At 33.1% G+C, this 16,770-nt stretch overlaps 1 protein-coding gene, 1 long non-coding RNA gene and 1 pseudogene across 4 annotated transcripts in view; 1 reads left to right on the plus strand and 2 right to left on the minus strand.

Annotated features, from left to right (window-relative positions):
• Positions 1-9,949, plus strand: part of LOC141522272 (uncharacterized) — a 43,966-nt gene extending 34,017 nt beyond the window's left edge. The window contains exons 3-5 of one of the 2 annotated variants that reach the window (XR_012478177.1): positions 1,267-1,385; positions 3,105-3,150; positions 8,827-9,949. This is a non-coding gene — a long non-coding RNA (uncharacterized LOC141522272). Of the gene's footprint in view, positions 1-1,266; positions 1,386-3,104; positions 4,790-8,826 lie in introns of those variants that run through there. The other variant, XR_012478176.1, reaches the window with a different exon arrangement.
• Positions 3,493-13,452, minus strand: GPR65 (G protein-coupled receptor 65). 2 transcript variants are annotated; one of them, XM_074235582.1, is made up of 3 exons: positions 13,367-13,452; positions 8,034-9,593; positions 3,493-3,640 (listed from the first exon to the last, which is right to left on the minus strand). In XM_074235582.1, the coding sequence occupies exons 2-3, from the start codon at positions 8,947-8,949 to the stop codon at positions 3,567-3,569; spliced, it is 990 nt and encodes a 329-aa protein (XP_074091683.1). In that variant the 5' UTR covers positions 8,950-9,593; positions 13,367-13,452; the 3' UTR covers positions 3,493-3,566. The 2 variants fall into 2 exon arrangements, with proteins under 2 accessions (XP_074091683.1, XP_074091684.1); XM_074235583.1 differs by lacking the exon at positions 3,493-3,640 and having other exon boundaries at positions 5,464-9,593.
• Positions 9,670-9,764, minus strand: LOC141523156 (U6 spliceosomal RNA; annotated as a pseudogene).
• Positions 13,453-16,770: the final 3,318 nt, after the last annotated feature.

Genomic DNA, 16,770 nt, shown 5'->3' on the forward strand with positions numbered 1-16,770 from the left:
AATTCTCAACTGAAAGGATGGGAAGAGGGGGAGCTGTGAGACATCTCAGGAGGGATGAAAAGATTTGGAAGAGCCACTGTGGGATTGGAAGTTAATTAAGGAACTGTAGGTTTCCCTTGCAATGGTGAAGGTCCAGTTGAGGTTATGTAACATATATTTGTTGTGGACCCAGTCAGAATGTCTGCATGATTTTCTCCACCTTTATTTAACGACATATGTGTAGGAACAAAGGTAACAGGTAGTAGAAAAGACCCAAGACTAAGGTTTGGCAGAACATAAGGTAATATGATGAGGGTGCAAGAGAATCAAGAGAAGTGGTCAATATAGACCTGAGCTGGTTCTCTAAGAGGTCAAAATGAGGAAAAGAGAAGTGTGTGATTATTACAGAGTTAATGGTCAAGGAGATAATCGAAGGGATAAGGGGATTGGAGGTCACAGTGTAGAAGAAGACCAAGGGTGGTATAAGAAATAAAAAGAAAAAAATAGAATTCTGGAGTTTACCATGACAAGGACAACAAAAAATTTTAAAATTAATCTTTCACAAATAAAACTTTCTTAATATGTAATATCTACTATAATGCTGCTGTTTTTGAAATCTCAATGGGATGATATAATTAATTATGAAACATTCTCCCAAACCCTTGTAACAAGCTTCTTGTAGCCTATAGAGATACCCATAGCCATAGACTAGTAATCTCTAAATTAGGTAACCAGGGAAACTTAGAAATAACTGGAACCTTAGTCCCTTGGAGCAGTTAAGTATGTGTATGTTATATAATAAGTATGGGTTCTGTTTTCTTGCCTTTTAAGGGGGAAAAATCTAGCTTAACTTATATGGAAGCACGTAAACTGTCCACAATTTAGTGTCTTTACTCAGGTTGCACTGTTTGCAGGGAGAAATTCAAGCTAAATAATACTCAAGTATGATTACATTGCCTATTCCCTGAGTTCTTTTGGTGTGGGCCAGTTTTTAATGTTTCATAGTCTCCTCTGCAGTACTTGGCACAGGGAAATTTCTGTGATATCAAGTACATATCATAGGAATTTAATAAATATCAATTGAATGAATGCTCAAGAGTCTTTTTTGTTTTTTAAATTTTCAAAGCACAATATGCATATTTTCCAATTTTATATAAAATATATGCAAAATTATTTTTAATTGATGATACACAGTACCAATTGAGGGAAAGGGCTCTAGCAGTAGTCTTTTACAAATAATAGAAAAAACCCCCAAAAATCTAATCTCTTTTACCATTCTTCCCACAGTGACATATGAAGTATTTTTCCTCTCCTGGCAAGAAAACATGATTCCCAAACACTTCTCTTTAGGAACAAGAAACCAGCACAAACAGACTTCTTATAATTGCAAAAGAACTCATGCTAAGGTAGGTGAAACAACATCAGCATCTAGTGGCTATAGGAATTACACGTGTTTGCTAGCTACATGTGATAGAGAAAGAAAGAAAAGAACTGTATTTGTCTAAGGAACTTGTTCTTAAGGATTATTTTTTCTTTTTTATTTGAGGTTAGGGAGAGGTTTGGGGGAAATATGGGAGAGATTTGCAAAAAAAAAAGGATTTGCAATGAAAATTGCAAAAATAAAATAAGAAAGTAAAAATTATTAGAGCATTTTTTAAAGTACACAGAAAGAAGCTGAAAGGGAAACAACAAATAGAACATCTTTGAAAGCAAAATATTGAATTTATTATATAATAATATTGTAGTTAGTCAACACAATGTAATTATATTGTTATGAATCCAACATATGGAATTTATAACTTTTTACAAAACAAGTTCTATGCCATAGAGATTCATGTTTTAATATTTAAATTTTTGTTTTACTTTACATATAGAAATGTGCTTTTTTGAGTGTTTTTTAATTTAGCGTTTTTAAAAAGTTTACAGGGTAGAGGAAAAAGAAATATTAAAAAAACTTGCAGTATTTGAAGCTTGCTTTGAATAGGCCTCTATCAGCCATTTCAGAGAACATATGTTAGAACTTCCCTGTAAATTTCTAGGAACTCAGTGATGGCAGAATATTTTAGCCAACACTGGTTGAGGACCCAAGGTTGGGTTCCAATAAATTTTTGGTCATCTAGAATCAGGTCAGAAAAAAGAAAAAAGAAAAGAAAAGACAAACCACAGAAGAAAAGGGTCAACCTCAAACATATCTAACTGACCAATATATACTTTGCATCACTTTTATTTTACCCCTTATAAAGGTTTTAAAAAATTATTGTATAAACCAGTAGAAAGTTGGACCCAGGGTCAGCTTCTCTTTTTTTTTTTTTTTTAAATCTTTAGCACTTACTTGGAAGGGGAGGTGAAAATTTACTCTCCCTTCCTTAATGCCTCTTGAGTAGGGTAGAATAGTTTTGTTTGGCAACTAAAGAGATAAAACTTGGCTAAGGCCTAGTTAATCCATTTTAAAAGAACAGCTAAATGATTGATTCTTCTTACTCACTGGTTAGAGAGTATATTGTTTTGTCATATCAAAGTGATGACCCTTCAGGATTGAATCAAATTTGTCCTTAATTCCTCAAGTCTCTACAAACACTACTTTGAATAGCCCCCAAAAGGACTATTCTAATACATACTTCAGCACCCAAGACAAAAATCAGTTTTTCCTTTGTTAGACATAATTTTAATATAGCCACCTTCTTATAGAGAAAAAGTTGCTTTTTCTTTCAAATTTTTTTTAATTTTATTTTTTTTTAAGGTAATGGGGTTAAGCAACTTGCCCAACATCATACAGCTAGGCAATTATTAAGTGTCTGAAGTCAGATTTGAATTCAGGTCCTCCTCACTCCAGGGCTGGTGCTCTATCTACTATGCCACCTACCTCCATATATGTTTTAATCTTTCAAACTGAAATTAAAAATAAAGCTTGTGAAATGCTAAAAGGGGATACAAATCATCCTAGTTTTTTCAATTGCAATTGTGTGAGGTCTTTTGATTCTCAAGGATGCATTTTTTTCCCTTTAGTTGATAATAGAATTCTCAATAGAGAAGATATTTTATAATTGATACTAAACTAATTTTTCCTTTAAAATACCTATTATCAGCCTTATTTTGAATAATTTTTTATTTTTTTTTCCTTGAAGGTTTGACCTGCTTGGAAATAAGAATCTACCAAGAAGAAATCAGGAAGTAAGCTTCTTGAAGGCAGGAGGCATTTTGTATTTCTTTCTAACCCTTTGTGCTGACTGGCAACACGATAGGCATTAATAAATGCATTGCTGAATATAAATGATTTTAAAGAAGTAGATTAAATGAAGATTTTTCATTGGAATTAGTTATATTCTGACCAAGAATGGTGGTGAAAATTCAATATGGCCACCTTCTTCCCATAGCTTCCATGGTAGCCAGCTCATTTTCTGGGGAAAGAGAACATTAAAATTGTACGTCTTCTGGTAGATTTACAAAGATGTGGAAATATCCAAGTCTTTTTGATTCTCAGAGAGCCATTTTTACCTCTTTCATTAAAAGAGGAAAATATTTTATAATTGTCAAATAGATTGCAAAGAAACCCAATTTCCTGGTATATACAAGAGTTAGTTGATGTTTTAAGCACATGTGTTTTGGTGTGTTCTGTTGGAAGAACAATCTTCTAATTCCATGTCAAGGTCAACTGTTGTACCTAGACAAAAGATAATTCTATTATTACAAAGTCCTGCACAATAGAGTGTTACAATAGCTCTTGTGTTTCTATAGCAATCCCTGGGTGATTTTAACTGTAATAAAAATAAAAACTAAATGCATGGAAAGCAGAATGGTGAAGATGATAGAAGGAGCTGGTATCCTGACACAAATAGTAAGATAAAAGTTCTTGTATATGTTAATATATATCCTTTTGTTTAAAAAATAAAGATTATATAATTTAAAATAATATCAACAGATGAGAGGAGGAAGAATAGATAGCTCGTTTTAAAGTTTGCTTTATTGTTGAAAAATAAGACTGTAATGGCATGGAAAAAATTTTCTAGTTTGGAGGACAGACTTAAACTGAAAAAGAAGGTGGGGAATAGAATGGGCCAATTGAAGGATATATTATCATGAGACTTTCAGGGAATTATTGCTCAAGAGTCAGGGAATATTAAAGACAGAGTTATCATGGATTCTGGAAACTCATTTCATATAGGAAGTAAGAGATTTCCATATCCCTTAACCCTTTCTCTGGCAAAAGATGTTTAGTTTCTGTTTACATAACAAAAACATTGGGTGGCTAGATGGCGTAGTGGATAAAGCACTGGCCCTGAGTTCAAATCCAGCCTTAGACACTTAATAATTACCTAGCTGTGTGGCCTTGGGCAAGCCACTTAACCCCATTTGCCTTGCAAAAACCTAAAAAAACCCCCCCAAAAAACCCCAAACCATCCTGGGGGGGAGCCCTTAGAAAATGTAAAAAAAAATGAAAATGGCATATTAAACAATGATATCCCTATATTGCTGATTGATATAGAGGTATTTGACTGGAGGACTGGAGAGTAGAGTACCAAACTCCTCCCATACAGGGGACAGAAACTACTTTGAAAAGGAACAAAGGGTCAGTTGTAGCCTTGACTTTTAATTCAGCATAAGAGAATAAAGAAGTATCACTAGGAGCCAGAAGGATATAAGCTCCTTGAGGTCAGGGACAATTTATCCTGTTTTAAAATTTCTTTTTAGCACTGAACATAATGCCTTTCACATTAGTGATTGTTTAGGAAATGCTTTTCAATGAAATTAAATTACCAGTAGTCTTCCCCCTCTAATAGAATGTGTTTGGCATTACAATTTTATAAATGTGTCTGGCTGTATATGTATGTGTGTGCATGCATACATACATACATACATATATGATATTAAAATATATATTTTATATATGTATATACACACAAATGTAATAGTTTACATATTTATCTGCATGTACATACATATATGAACATATGTATATACACTACATACAGATAAATATATACACATATATAGAAGAAAATGGTCATAGGGCAACCTGGAATTAAAACATTTTTGTTATTTTGTTAAAGTTAATATACATATTTATACAAATGACAAAAAGTTTAAAATTTGACCTTGTATACTTTTTATTTTGTTTGTTTGAATGTGTTTGGTTTATAAAAAAAAAAAGAGAAAAACAGCAAAACATGTTCTGGGCACCTGCTTTGAATATTTATAACATCTAGCCAAGGATTTTTAGTTGAAAGGGACTCTAGAAATTTAGTCCCATCTTGTCAGCTCACTTATTAGAATGTAAGCCCTTGAAAGTGGGGTACAGACTGTACCAGACTATTTGTCTCTGAGGGGAGGGGGTGGGGTGGGGTAGAAGGAAATCATGTAACATAAATATGAATATGCATGTGGATGAATGTTGAAAAACTTTCATAACATGTAATTGAAAAAATAAAATATAATATCAATTGGAAAAAATAAAAACACTATAAAAGTTGAAACTCTTGCTTTTAATATTTGTCCTGCTCTGGGTTGGGCACATAGTCAGTATGTCATAAATGTTTTTTTCAATCATTTAAACATGTTTGTGACTCTCAAAGACAGAGACGTTTTGTTTTTGTTAATGATAATTTCATAAAATAGGATTGTTATCTTTTAGAACTCAAAGAAATCTCAGAATTCATCTAGTTAAAAAATCTCATTTTGACACAGAGGTTCAGAAAATTCAAGTGTCTTGGCAAAAAGTCACAGTAAATGAATAATAGACTTTGGACTCAAGTTCAGGTCTTCTGTAATTCAAATCCATTTTTCATTCCTCTAAACCATGCTACAAGTAAAACTTGATAGATAAATGCCAGTGTCTATGGCTGTATATATGTATCTTAGTGGTGAGGGACAGTTTGGGGAGGTGAGTATAGGAAGTTCAAGAAGGGGTCATTAAGGTGGAAAGCAAGCAGTATTTAAAAGTACTGGAATTTTAATTTGGTTGAGGGGTGTATTAGGAAGAAGAGTATATTTACCAAAACTTCATTGAGTATCTGTCAAGATAGGACAGTGTAATAGAGCCCTTCAGAGATTTTTAATACTGTAAGTTCTGCAGAATAACTGTTCTTTGATAACAAACTTCAATTTTCAATTATACTTATAAATTCAGTGATGATGTTTGTTCTTCATCCTTGAAGAAGACAATGACATCTGGAAGCTAATGCCATGACATGCACATGAATTGGATTTGAGTGAGGGGATACTGTACTGTCACCCCCTCACTTTCTCCTTCAGAGCCATCTGTTCCAGTGATCAGATATGAATCAGGAAGACTGGAGAGGACCCTAGATGTGAGGTAATCTGGGTTAAGTGACTTACCCAAGGTCACAAGTTAGTAAGTGCCAAGTGTCTGAGGCTGGATTCAAATTCCTGTCCTCCTGACTCCTAGGTCAGTGCTCTATCCACTGTACATTAAGAATAGTAAATGTATCTAGAAGTTGGTTTTCTGACAAACTCGTCATTCCTAGGTTAAAGTTGTGAATTATGAAAAATAATTAGAACTCTGAAAAAGAATAAAAACCCTGAATAGATGAAGCTGCTATCTTAGAGTCTGAGATAAATTTCATTCACATTATTTTATGGAAGGTACCTTTTATTATTTATTCATATTTAAAGCACAAGAACAAAACACTTAGTTAACAATTATTAGCTCCATAAATTAGAAGAAAGTTTAGAGAGGCATATGGGGATGTAGAGAGAACACAATGAAAGCTAGAAGTGACATTAGACAATAAATAGTGAGAGAGGAGGGAGAAAACTTATAAAAACCAAACACAAAACTAAAAGTATACCCTAAGTTTATTCCTGATGGGCAAAAAGCTCTACCTACAGTGTTTACCTTATTTATTATAGCAAGATACAATAATTGTTCCCACTGAAGACAATATCATCAAGAAAAAGAATTGTATTTTCCATTTCATTTACTGTGTTTGAAAAGGCATTAGTGTTTGTGATATCTCATATACATACCCCCTTCAAAATGATTAAAATATTAGAAACTTAGAAGACCAACATGGTATGAGCAAGTCTCTCAGACAATTCTAATAGACTTCTAGTTCCATCATGTGAGAGATCTAGCCCTTAATCACACTTACCTCACACTTCTGTGTATTTAATTAAATTCAGTGTAGTATATTAAATAATCCTCTCCCAACAATGCCCATTACATTATGTGTTATAAAATGTTTTGATCACCATAACTCCCATGTTATCTTGATGACTTGGAAAAAACTCTACCTCGTTGTGATCTGGTCCAACTATTCTAGAGAACAATTTGGAACTATTCCCAAAGAGCTGTAAAACTTTACATACTTTAACCCAGAAATAACAATATTAGGTCTGTATCCCAAAGAGAACAAAGAAAAAGGTCAAAACAAAACATATATATATATATACATATCAACTCCTTTATTTTTATTGGAAATTGGGACATGGACAAAGATGAGTATTAAGTGGGGAATAGCTGAACAAAATAAGGTGTATGATTATGATGGAATACTATTGTTCTATAAGAAACAACAAGCAGGGTGATTTCAGAAAAACCTGAGAAGAATCATATGAATTGATAAAAGTGAAGTGAGCAGAACCAGAACATTCTTCTTTGAGAATGAAGGAAAAACAACATTGTTGAAATGAATTTAGCTACTCTGATGGTGATAATGATTCAAGACAATTCCAAAAAAGCTCAAGATGATAAATGTTATCTACTTTCAGACAGAACTGATGGAGTCTGAATGCAGATTAAAATAAAGATTTGCTTTATTTTTCTTTATTTTTTTGCAACATAAATAATATTAAAACATGTTTTGCAAGACTTCACATGTCTAATTGATATCACATTGCTTTCTTGATGGATGGGGGGAGGAATTAGAGAGAGGGAGACAATTCAGAATTCAAAATTCTAGACAATGAATGTTAAAAAAATAAAATCTTCCATGGAAAAGGGTGGGGGAAATAAAGAAAAACACTCTACTTTACTGTCTCTAACTCCACACTGTATTTTGTAGACATAGAGATTGTCATTTTTCTTTGAGACTTACTTGGCAAATGGCAGCATTTGAACATGTTCCATATATCTGATCTTCCTGTCTCACTTACAAAACAGTACAAAACTGGATCCGCAACACAATTTAAACTTGTCAGAGCAACAGTGACTCTATAAAGTTTAAATATCTGCTTGCCGAAGTCTGTGCTGTAGTTTGGAATACTTAGAATCAGCAACATAGCATGAAAAGGAGTAAAGCACAAGAAAAAAGTAAGCGTGATACTTAAAAGCAATTTGATGATCCTCTTCTTTTCATGACTCTCTGTGGCTTGATTATACTTTACAGCTTTGTAGACTTTTTGGTTACAAAATATTATTATAACCAAGGGGATCATATAACCAGTGCAAGTTCGAAATATGTTGAAGTGAGCTTGCCATGTCTCCAAGGGATATTTGTCAAAACACAAAAGATAAGACTTGTTGCTATCACAGCGTTCAACAGATATTTCATTTTCCCAAATAATTATGGAATTGAACACTATTTCCATGACCCAGATTGATAGGCTGATAGAAAAGGCAATTTTTCTTGTTCTTAGATAGGGAAATTTCAAAGGATAGACCACGGCCAAATATCTATCAAGGGAGATGCAAGAGAGGAAGGCAGTACTACTGTAGAAATTCACATACATCAGGAAAGCACTTATTTTGCACAGCATGGGAGAGAATATCCAGTTGTCTTCATTCCAAGTGTAATGTATCCAAAGAGGTAATGTTGATGAATAGAGGAGATCAGAGAGCGATAGACCAAAGAGGTAAACTCCTAATTCATTTTTCTTCTTCACTTGCAGAAATGAGACACACAGAGATCCAATATTGGCTGGAATGCTGATGACCATCACAAAGATATAAATGATGGGGAACAAATAATGATCTATATGGCGCTGCTCTTCAATACACGTAGTTTCAGTCATGATTTGTTTTTGTGGTAAGAGTGTCAGTTCTGCTAGGTGATACAGTGGATGGAGCTCCTTACCTGGAGTCAAGAAGCCCTGAGGTCAAATCTGGCCTCAGATTCTTACTAGCTGCATGAGCCTGGACAAGCCTTTGAACCTCTGTCTGACTCAGTTTCCCCATCTGTAAAATGAGGAATAAGACTATTACCTAACTTCCAAAATTGTAAAAATAAAATGAGATATTTGTAAAGCACTTCACAAATCCTGAAGTGCTTTTTAAATGTTATTGTTATTCTCTGAATGTCTATGAAAAAAAGGAATTGTGTTCATTATGAGTTTTTTTTAGCTGCTCAAACACTAATAACTCATGTAATTCAATGGCAATACCAATGAATATGTGATGTGTAGAGATTTTTCCACAATTGTCTATGGTTTGGTGCCTGATCATTAACTGAGATGTAACTGTATTGCAGAAACTTGATATCATGTAATCAGTTTCAGAAAACTGACAAAAACAATCAACTAGTCCTTCACATGGCTTTGAGATAAGACCACAGTCTGTCTGATAATCTCCATAAAATTCAAGTTAGTTTGGTCACAGTAAGAATAATTAATATTTTGCTTTAGCAAAGGTTGAAGTTTCTTCCTAAATGTCTTTGATTCTGTAAAGAAAGATAAAACAGTTATGGTATATTTTCTATTAAGGCTCTAGGATTTAAAACTATTTTTCAGGTGCTTTGTGATTTTTGAAATATCTTTGCATGTCATCCTTGTGCAGGGGCTGTGCTAATTTTTTCTGTATCATTCTAATTTTGTGCTACTGAAGTGAGCACTGAAATATCTTTTACATTAAATCTCCTGCAGGTCTTAAAATTTCCTTAATGTGTAATTCTGAAGTTTAAAAAAAAAGCAAATAGTAAATCATAGACTTCAGAAGGTGAAAAATAAACTAAGCAATTGTGTCTGTCAAAGAGGAACATATAGAAAAGAATTTAAATTTGTCATAAATGTCATTTTCCAAAAGCAAGACTCATTTTAGGATATCTCCTATATGAGAATTAATAAAATTAAATTAGAAAAGTGTGTCTCCCCATTCGCCATATATACATAGATACATAGATACATACATACACATACACAGAAAAGCAATAATAAAATCATGTCCATTTGTTGCACTTGTCAGGGCTGGAGGAAGTATTGGGTCAGAAGATTTCAAATGTGAAGTTTGCAGTACTATATTCAAATCTATATATTCTTCAAGGAAAAATTGTCATCAAGACAACTAAAATGTCTGTAATTTAAATAACATCAACAAAAATCTTAAGTATACTGAATGATCATGTGAATTTGATATATGATATATCAGACTTCAGCATATTATTAGTCTTCTTGTTTTGCTAGTTAAATCACTTTTTCATATACATATCACATACACACACACATACACACACACACACACGGAAATGGCATTGATCAGAATACTCACAAAAACTGGGTTTGTTACTAGCAGATAAACATAATAAAAACAGGACCATATACCAGAAACTGGAATGACAAAAGTATTGCTCTTTTCACTTAGTTTTTTTCTTGCCTATCCTTTTGCATACCAATCAGTTCCTTAGGGGTTTCCCCCACTCCCTCCCAACAAAAATCTCTCTGAAATAGGTTTTGGAGATACAGAATCCCAATCAAAGATATGACTAAATTTATTTTTTATATAACTATATATATATATATATATATATATATACATATAAACTTTATTTAAAAGAAGTTTCCTAAATCTAATTATCTGGATCATAGACTACAAGTTGGCCCAGATGAGTAAGGGAGAAAAAAAAAGACTAGAATTATTCTTAATCTTGGGGCTGTCCGTTCTTTCTTAGTTCTTCCTGGCTGGTCACAGGTGGTGGCTTACAAAGAACCCTGATTACTGAGCCACAGATAACCTTGCTGAACATTTCTTTTGACCTCAAAATAACTGAGTTTATTCTTAGATGGCATCTCTAGGTTATAGCAATCTGTTCCCATCTACAGTCAGTTCTACAACCAGACATATACAATTCCAAAAATCATCATGCAATGCAAAATAATGTGATAAAAGCCACCAGGCTTATGGGACAAAATGGGGATAAGAACACAAAATTTAAAAAAAAAATCAGTAAAACATTTTTAAAACAGATAAATTTAATAGAAATAGAAGTCTATTTTTATACATTTTAAATGATTAAGAAATATATAAATATTACAATTAACAGTATATATGTATATGTATATATATATATCCATAGTCTTAGGGTACTGTTCATCCTGCTCCCAGATTACTATGGGATCTGGGTTGGCAAAATTGATGACTATGGGGAGGGGTGACTTTAGTGGGTGCAACAGATAGAGTAGTATTGAGATGGGCCATCATTATGGGTAGAGTACATGATTGGGGATCAGTAGTCCTCTGTCCACAGCATCATAAGATTATACATAAATACTTTGAAAAAGACCTGGAAATGAGTGTCAAAATGGTAACATTTTATAAGCTATTATGAAATGATGATTTTTTTCATTCTTGCTGTTACAAAGAAAATTGACCATTAGCAAACCCCAAGTTTCTATCATTATTTCATTGTTCCCTAATATATTTCTGAATATAGTTGGAGTAAATCTGTATTTTTTAAAAAAGCATTAAGCAGAATCAATTTTACAAAGTTTTGCTGACTATAAAACTTCTTGACAGGGACAGGCTGATAACTCTTATTGACTAGATGTTCTAGCTCATAGGATATTAGCTATCAAGATTGAAAAAAATTAACTCTTCTAAAAGGGAATATAGAACAAATGAACTTGTTATTTTATTAAAAAAATGGATCTTTTTTGTTGGTCTTGTATTTTAAAAAATATGTCTATCCTTTAACATTGTTCAGTTGTTAAAGTCTAGAATGTATTTTAAAAGTTCTTTCCCTACTAACAGCTTTAATATCAAGTATATGAACATATACCTATATAATGAATCTTAGTAGGAATTTCACTAGTTGTCCACAAGTACATTGAGACAGGCAAATAGTATGTTCATATATATATATATATATATATATATATATATATATATATATATATATATATATATACATATATATATATGCATATTTTATTGTATGGGATTTTTTAAAATTAGATGACAAAGAATGTTTTTGACAAAATTTATGAAGAGCTGGTGTAGGGATAGAACTCATTAAGATCCTTCCCAGCAGGAACATAATCTTTATAAGACAAGGTGGGATTTTACCAAAGCTAGGTGTGAATTTCCACTGATTTTCTTGGGATCCACACAATTGGGGTCCATGTACTCCTAGTGCCTATATTCTTTAATAGGGTGAAGGAATGTTTCCATGAATCATCTCCCCACAGTCTGGGGAAAAAACTTAAGCAATCATAATGAGTGTAAATATGCAATAGAAGTTGGCTTCTCTCCTAGTAAACTATTGTAGACAGTAGTTGTCCTGAGAATATGCTTCTCATAATTTATATCTTTTCAGATAATTTTGGGCAATTTTTATTACATTGAAGAAAATTTTCTTAAAAGTGTTGAATTAAAATTTAAAAATATTTCTACTTTACTTATTACTGATCCATAATGAGAATCTGAAAGTGGGTTAAAGAAATATGACTTTTTATCAAAACAAGAAAGCATAAAATCAGATCATAAGTAATTTTAAAATGATGAAATATGTGAAAAAGCTGTGATTTTTCCCTAGGGAGAGAACTCCTATGCAGAGAATGACTTAGTAGATAAATTCTAGGTACCTAGAGCTTAAATGACTTGCTCAGGATTACACACTTATGAGTTTCCTAAATAAAGGATAGTTACTTGACAATGTGATCAAAATCCAAGATATTTTCACAGAACATCACAGTAGTACTTAGTTCACATTTTTTTTTGTATTGTAAAGTTTACTCCTCAACAGATACATACCTTATAATCTTCATAATATTTAGTCAAGGAATATGAAAAAGAATCATTTTTTTATGGATGAGGAAAGAGTAAAAATTTTAAGAGCCAGAAATACCTCTAGATTGCTAATCTTTTCTTCTAGATCACATCTTAAATATGGACACTAATTTGTCAACAAATTACTTGGAAAAGTAATTAAATGTAAAACAAAAGGAAAAATGTTTTTCATTTCTCTTTCTTTGGATCTGTAGATTTCTTTCCTCACTACTTCTAGGTTGGAATTTTGAAATCTGCTCAACACTACTCAGGGTAGAGAAAGCTATTCTTCCTCATTTGTGCCTTGCTTTAACAGTTACTTATTACATTATGTGAGCATGTAAATAGCATTAAATCTTCTTTCTAAATGTTAGTCTTCTAAAACTATAGTCACACTAACAGAAGCAGTCATTTATAATCTTTTTTTTAAAAAATTGTCTTTTCGCAACTTACCCAGGTGTTTCAAGGTATAGTAGCTCTTTCCGCTGAAATACTTGATAAATACTTGCGCACTTAAAGAAAGTGAGGGTTGTGAGAGGTTGTGGAGGGTTGTGTCCCTGTCTACAGGGACAGGAAATTGCCCACATTTCACAATAAACCAATGAGGAAGCAACATCTTGATATGAAAAAATGATTATAACTCGTTTAGGGGCAAACGTTCCAAATAATTCATAAGTTGATTTTATTTATTCTGAAGTAAACAAAAGAAAATTTTCTCATTCTATTTTAAGAATAATTGCTTGAAATAAAATTAAATATTTTACTTCTATTGAGCACTCCTATAGTAAAAAGCCTCACAGTTTTAAGTGAATCAAAACTGGCCCCTACAGGACTGAATCAGACACTGATTTCAATAAATGTCAGATTCCTAACAAATTAATCAGTTGTTTCAGATGAAAACTAAAAAAAATACAATGAGGCAGGAAAAAAATGAATTTGATAAAGGTATTGACTATTAATTAGAAGGCAGTCCAAAGAGTCAGTTAAACACTGATTAATCATCTCATGTACCAGACACTTTGTTGAGTGCTGATGATACAAAGAAGGGCAAAAGATAAATTCTGGGCTATGAAAATAACTTTGTACAAATTATGTATGCAAACAGACACACATATATACATTTTTGTATGTGTGTGTGTGTGTGTGTGTGTGTGTGTGTGTGTGTATGTATGATGAATTGAAAGTAATCAACAGAGGAAGTCATTAGATTTAAGGGAGATTTGGAAACATTTCTTGTGGGATTTTAGCTGACTCTTGAAAGAAGTCAGGGAAGCCTGAAACTAAAATGAGGAAGGAGAGAATTCAAGACATGAAAGACTTTATAGAGAATTTTTACCCTTACAAAATTCCACAGTTGAATAGAGATTAGAAAAGAGGTAATTCAGTTGTTAGAATTCCCTTGGATGATGCTTTTTATTGCAAAATCAATTCAACAAATATTTAATAAATAACTAAAAGTAATTAAAACAAGTATTAAATAAATTCAAGACATAGTTCAAAGTACTAGGATTGTGAAGATGACAAACAACAGTCCCATTCTTCCAGGAGTTCATAATATATATATATATATATATATATATATATATATATATATTCAAAAATAAATATTATACAAAGAAGAATGTGATAAGGACAACCCAAGGGTCACAAGAATTATGAGGAGGGACTACTGCTCAGAGAAGACTGAGTTTCTCTTCTGTAAAAGGGCACTGATTATTTTAAAAACCTAATGGGGAAGTATTGACCTTGTAATATATCCAAGATTTTTAATCTTAATTGTTTTGTTAGTAAGGAGATATCAGGCAAAGAGAAACTTGGCTAAAATATGGGAGTTGATCTTTATTTGAATAACTGAGACATTTAAGAATATAGAACTAGAGCTAAGAAGGATCCAGATGCCATCTAGTCCAACCCCTCATTTTTGTAATTGTGGAACAGAAGCCCAGAGAGGTCAGATGGCTTACCTCAAGTTACCAAGGTGCCATATTTCACAACTGAGACATGAATCAACACCTCGAACTCAAAATGGAGCATTCTTTCTATTGAACTTTATTGCCTTTCAAGAGTTTAATTTTTTAATAACATAAATATTTAGACCTACACATTATTTACATAACTACTACAAAATTTCAGTAAAATGTAAGTAATAATTTTCGGGTTCATGATTCTCTTCTAAGAAATTTATTTTTGCTGTTTGCACATCCTCTTTTTTTCTCTGTAGTCATAAATGAAGGTTATTTATGATACAACATCTGACATTAATGAAATGTGCTTCTGCTTTTTTAGGGAGAAGAAAATTTTGCATTCACCTCAAATATTTATGCACTCTGTCCTAAAAAAATAAGGATGTAGGTGGCATTCTGTTAAAACTCAAGAATCACACATTTCTCTGATTCAATAGGAAAGAAGCAAAATGGGTATGACGTGAAAAGCTAAAAGCTTACCAACTTTTTAGAACATATGATTTATTAGTATAATGTGGGACAAGTCAATTGACCCAGTCCTTTGAGAATGTGGAATCTGTTTTAACTGGTGCCAATTCAGAAGGCACTTCTGGAAATTTATGAGGGGGCTGTAATGTTTGTTTTTGTTTTTTGAAAGAATCTTGCTCAGTTTAGAAGTATGACAGTTATTCCCACTTCTGATTGTCATGGAAATTTTAAACTTGCTCTATTTCTGATCTTAGTAACTGTACCTCTTTAGGCAGTCTTATGGCCCCACACATCTGTGGGCTCATCACGTGGTACCTGACTTAGTGTGGGCACCCAACTGATTTTTGGTGTACTATAGCTAAGAAGTCTTGAACACAAGGAATCACTAGACTCATGTTCAGGAATCATAGGTGTGTGTTGCCATGCCCCAAATGATCGTGTGTAATGGTGAACTTGCCCTCCTCTTCAAATATGAACAGCTATTCTGTGAAAATCTCAAGCTTCCTTTTGGGGTGAAGAAAAGTCTTTTAATTGGCTTCTGAAAGTGAGAGTGCATAGAAAATTAGTGGAGGAATTAGATCTTTATCTTGCTGGAAGTTTCTGTGGGGCTCTGGGAGAGGGAGAAGACTTCAACTCTCCTCTTACCTTGATCAAGTCACTTAATTCTGACTGCCCCACATCCAGGACTATCTCCAAGTTGTCCTGACTCATATGACCACAGCACCCTGTCAGCTCTTGAGGAGAAAGTGAGGCTGGTGACTTTGCACAGAACCTCTTCACTCAAATCCAATTCATGTGCATGTCATGGCATCACCTGCCTGATGCCATGGTCTTCTTTAAGGACAAAAGACAAACAACAACCCAACAAACAATCATGGAATCATAAATGTATGTCACTACTTTTTTTTTCTGTCTCTGATGCACCTCATTGTTTCCTTTACTTAGGTGAATGGGTATAGGAAATGGAAAGCACAAGGTTATGACCACAATAGCTTCAAAAATTTTAAAGAGGCACAAGAAGTCCAGAAACTGAATCTATGAGAGGGTTGGGGGTAGAGATAAAGCTGGCAATTACTGCTGTGTCATCTCTGCACAAAAAAAACGGTCAGGTCCCTGTTATATATTATTCTTCCAATTTTACAGAGAAGTGATGTGACTTGTCCATGTTTACATAGCTAATAACTATAAAGTAGAATTTCTCCTTACTACAAATTCAATGTATCTTCCACTAGACACTTCTGGCCAAGGCCATCTCTGGACATAATTGTCCAATAAGCAAAGTTAATATTTGCAACTACTCGTTCTTTCTAATTTATGTATGAAAGTATATGAATAGAAGTGACCTCTTATAACTCCACCCCTACCCCATTCCCCTAATCTGGTCTCATTCCCACCAGGTTTCTTCATAGTTGGCTGTCAACTAAC

This window comes from Macrotis lagotis, chromosome 4 (assembly GCF_037893015.1).
Source record: "Macrotis lagotis isolate mMagLag1 chromosome 4, bilby.v1.9.chrom.fasta, whole genome shotgun sequence".
Lineage (NCBI taxonomy): Eukaryota > Metazoa > Chordata > Mammalia > Peramelemorphia > Peramelidae > Macrotis > Macrotis lagotis.

Excerpts from the sequence above, each read along its gene's own strand:
- GPR65 (XM_074235582.1), bottom strand. The coding sequence starts at position 8,949 with ATGACTGAAACTACGTGTATTGAAGAGCAGCGCCATATAGATCATTAT. Across the intron at positions 3,641-8,033 it reads CAAATGCTGCCATTTGCCAA|GTACAACAGTTGACCTTGAC; the intron begins GTAAGTCTCAAA and ends TCTTTTGTCTAG.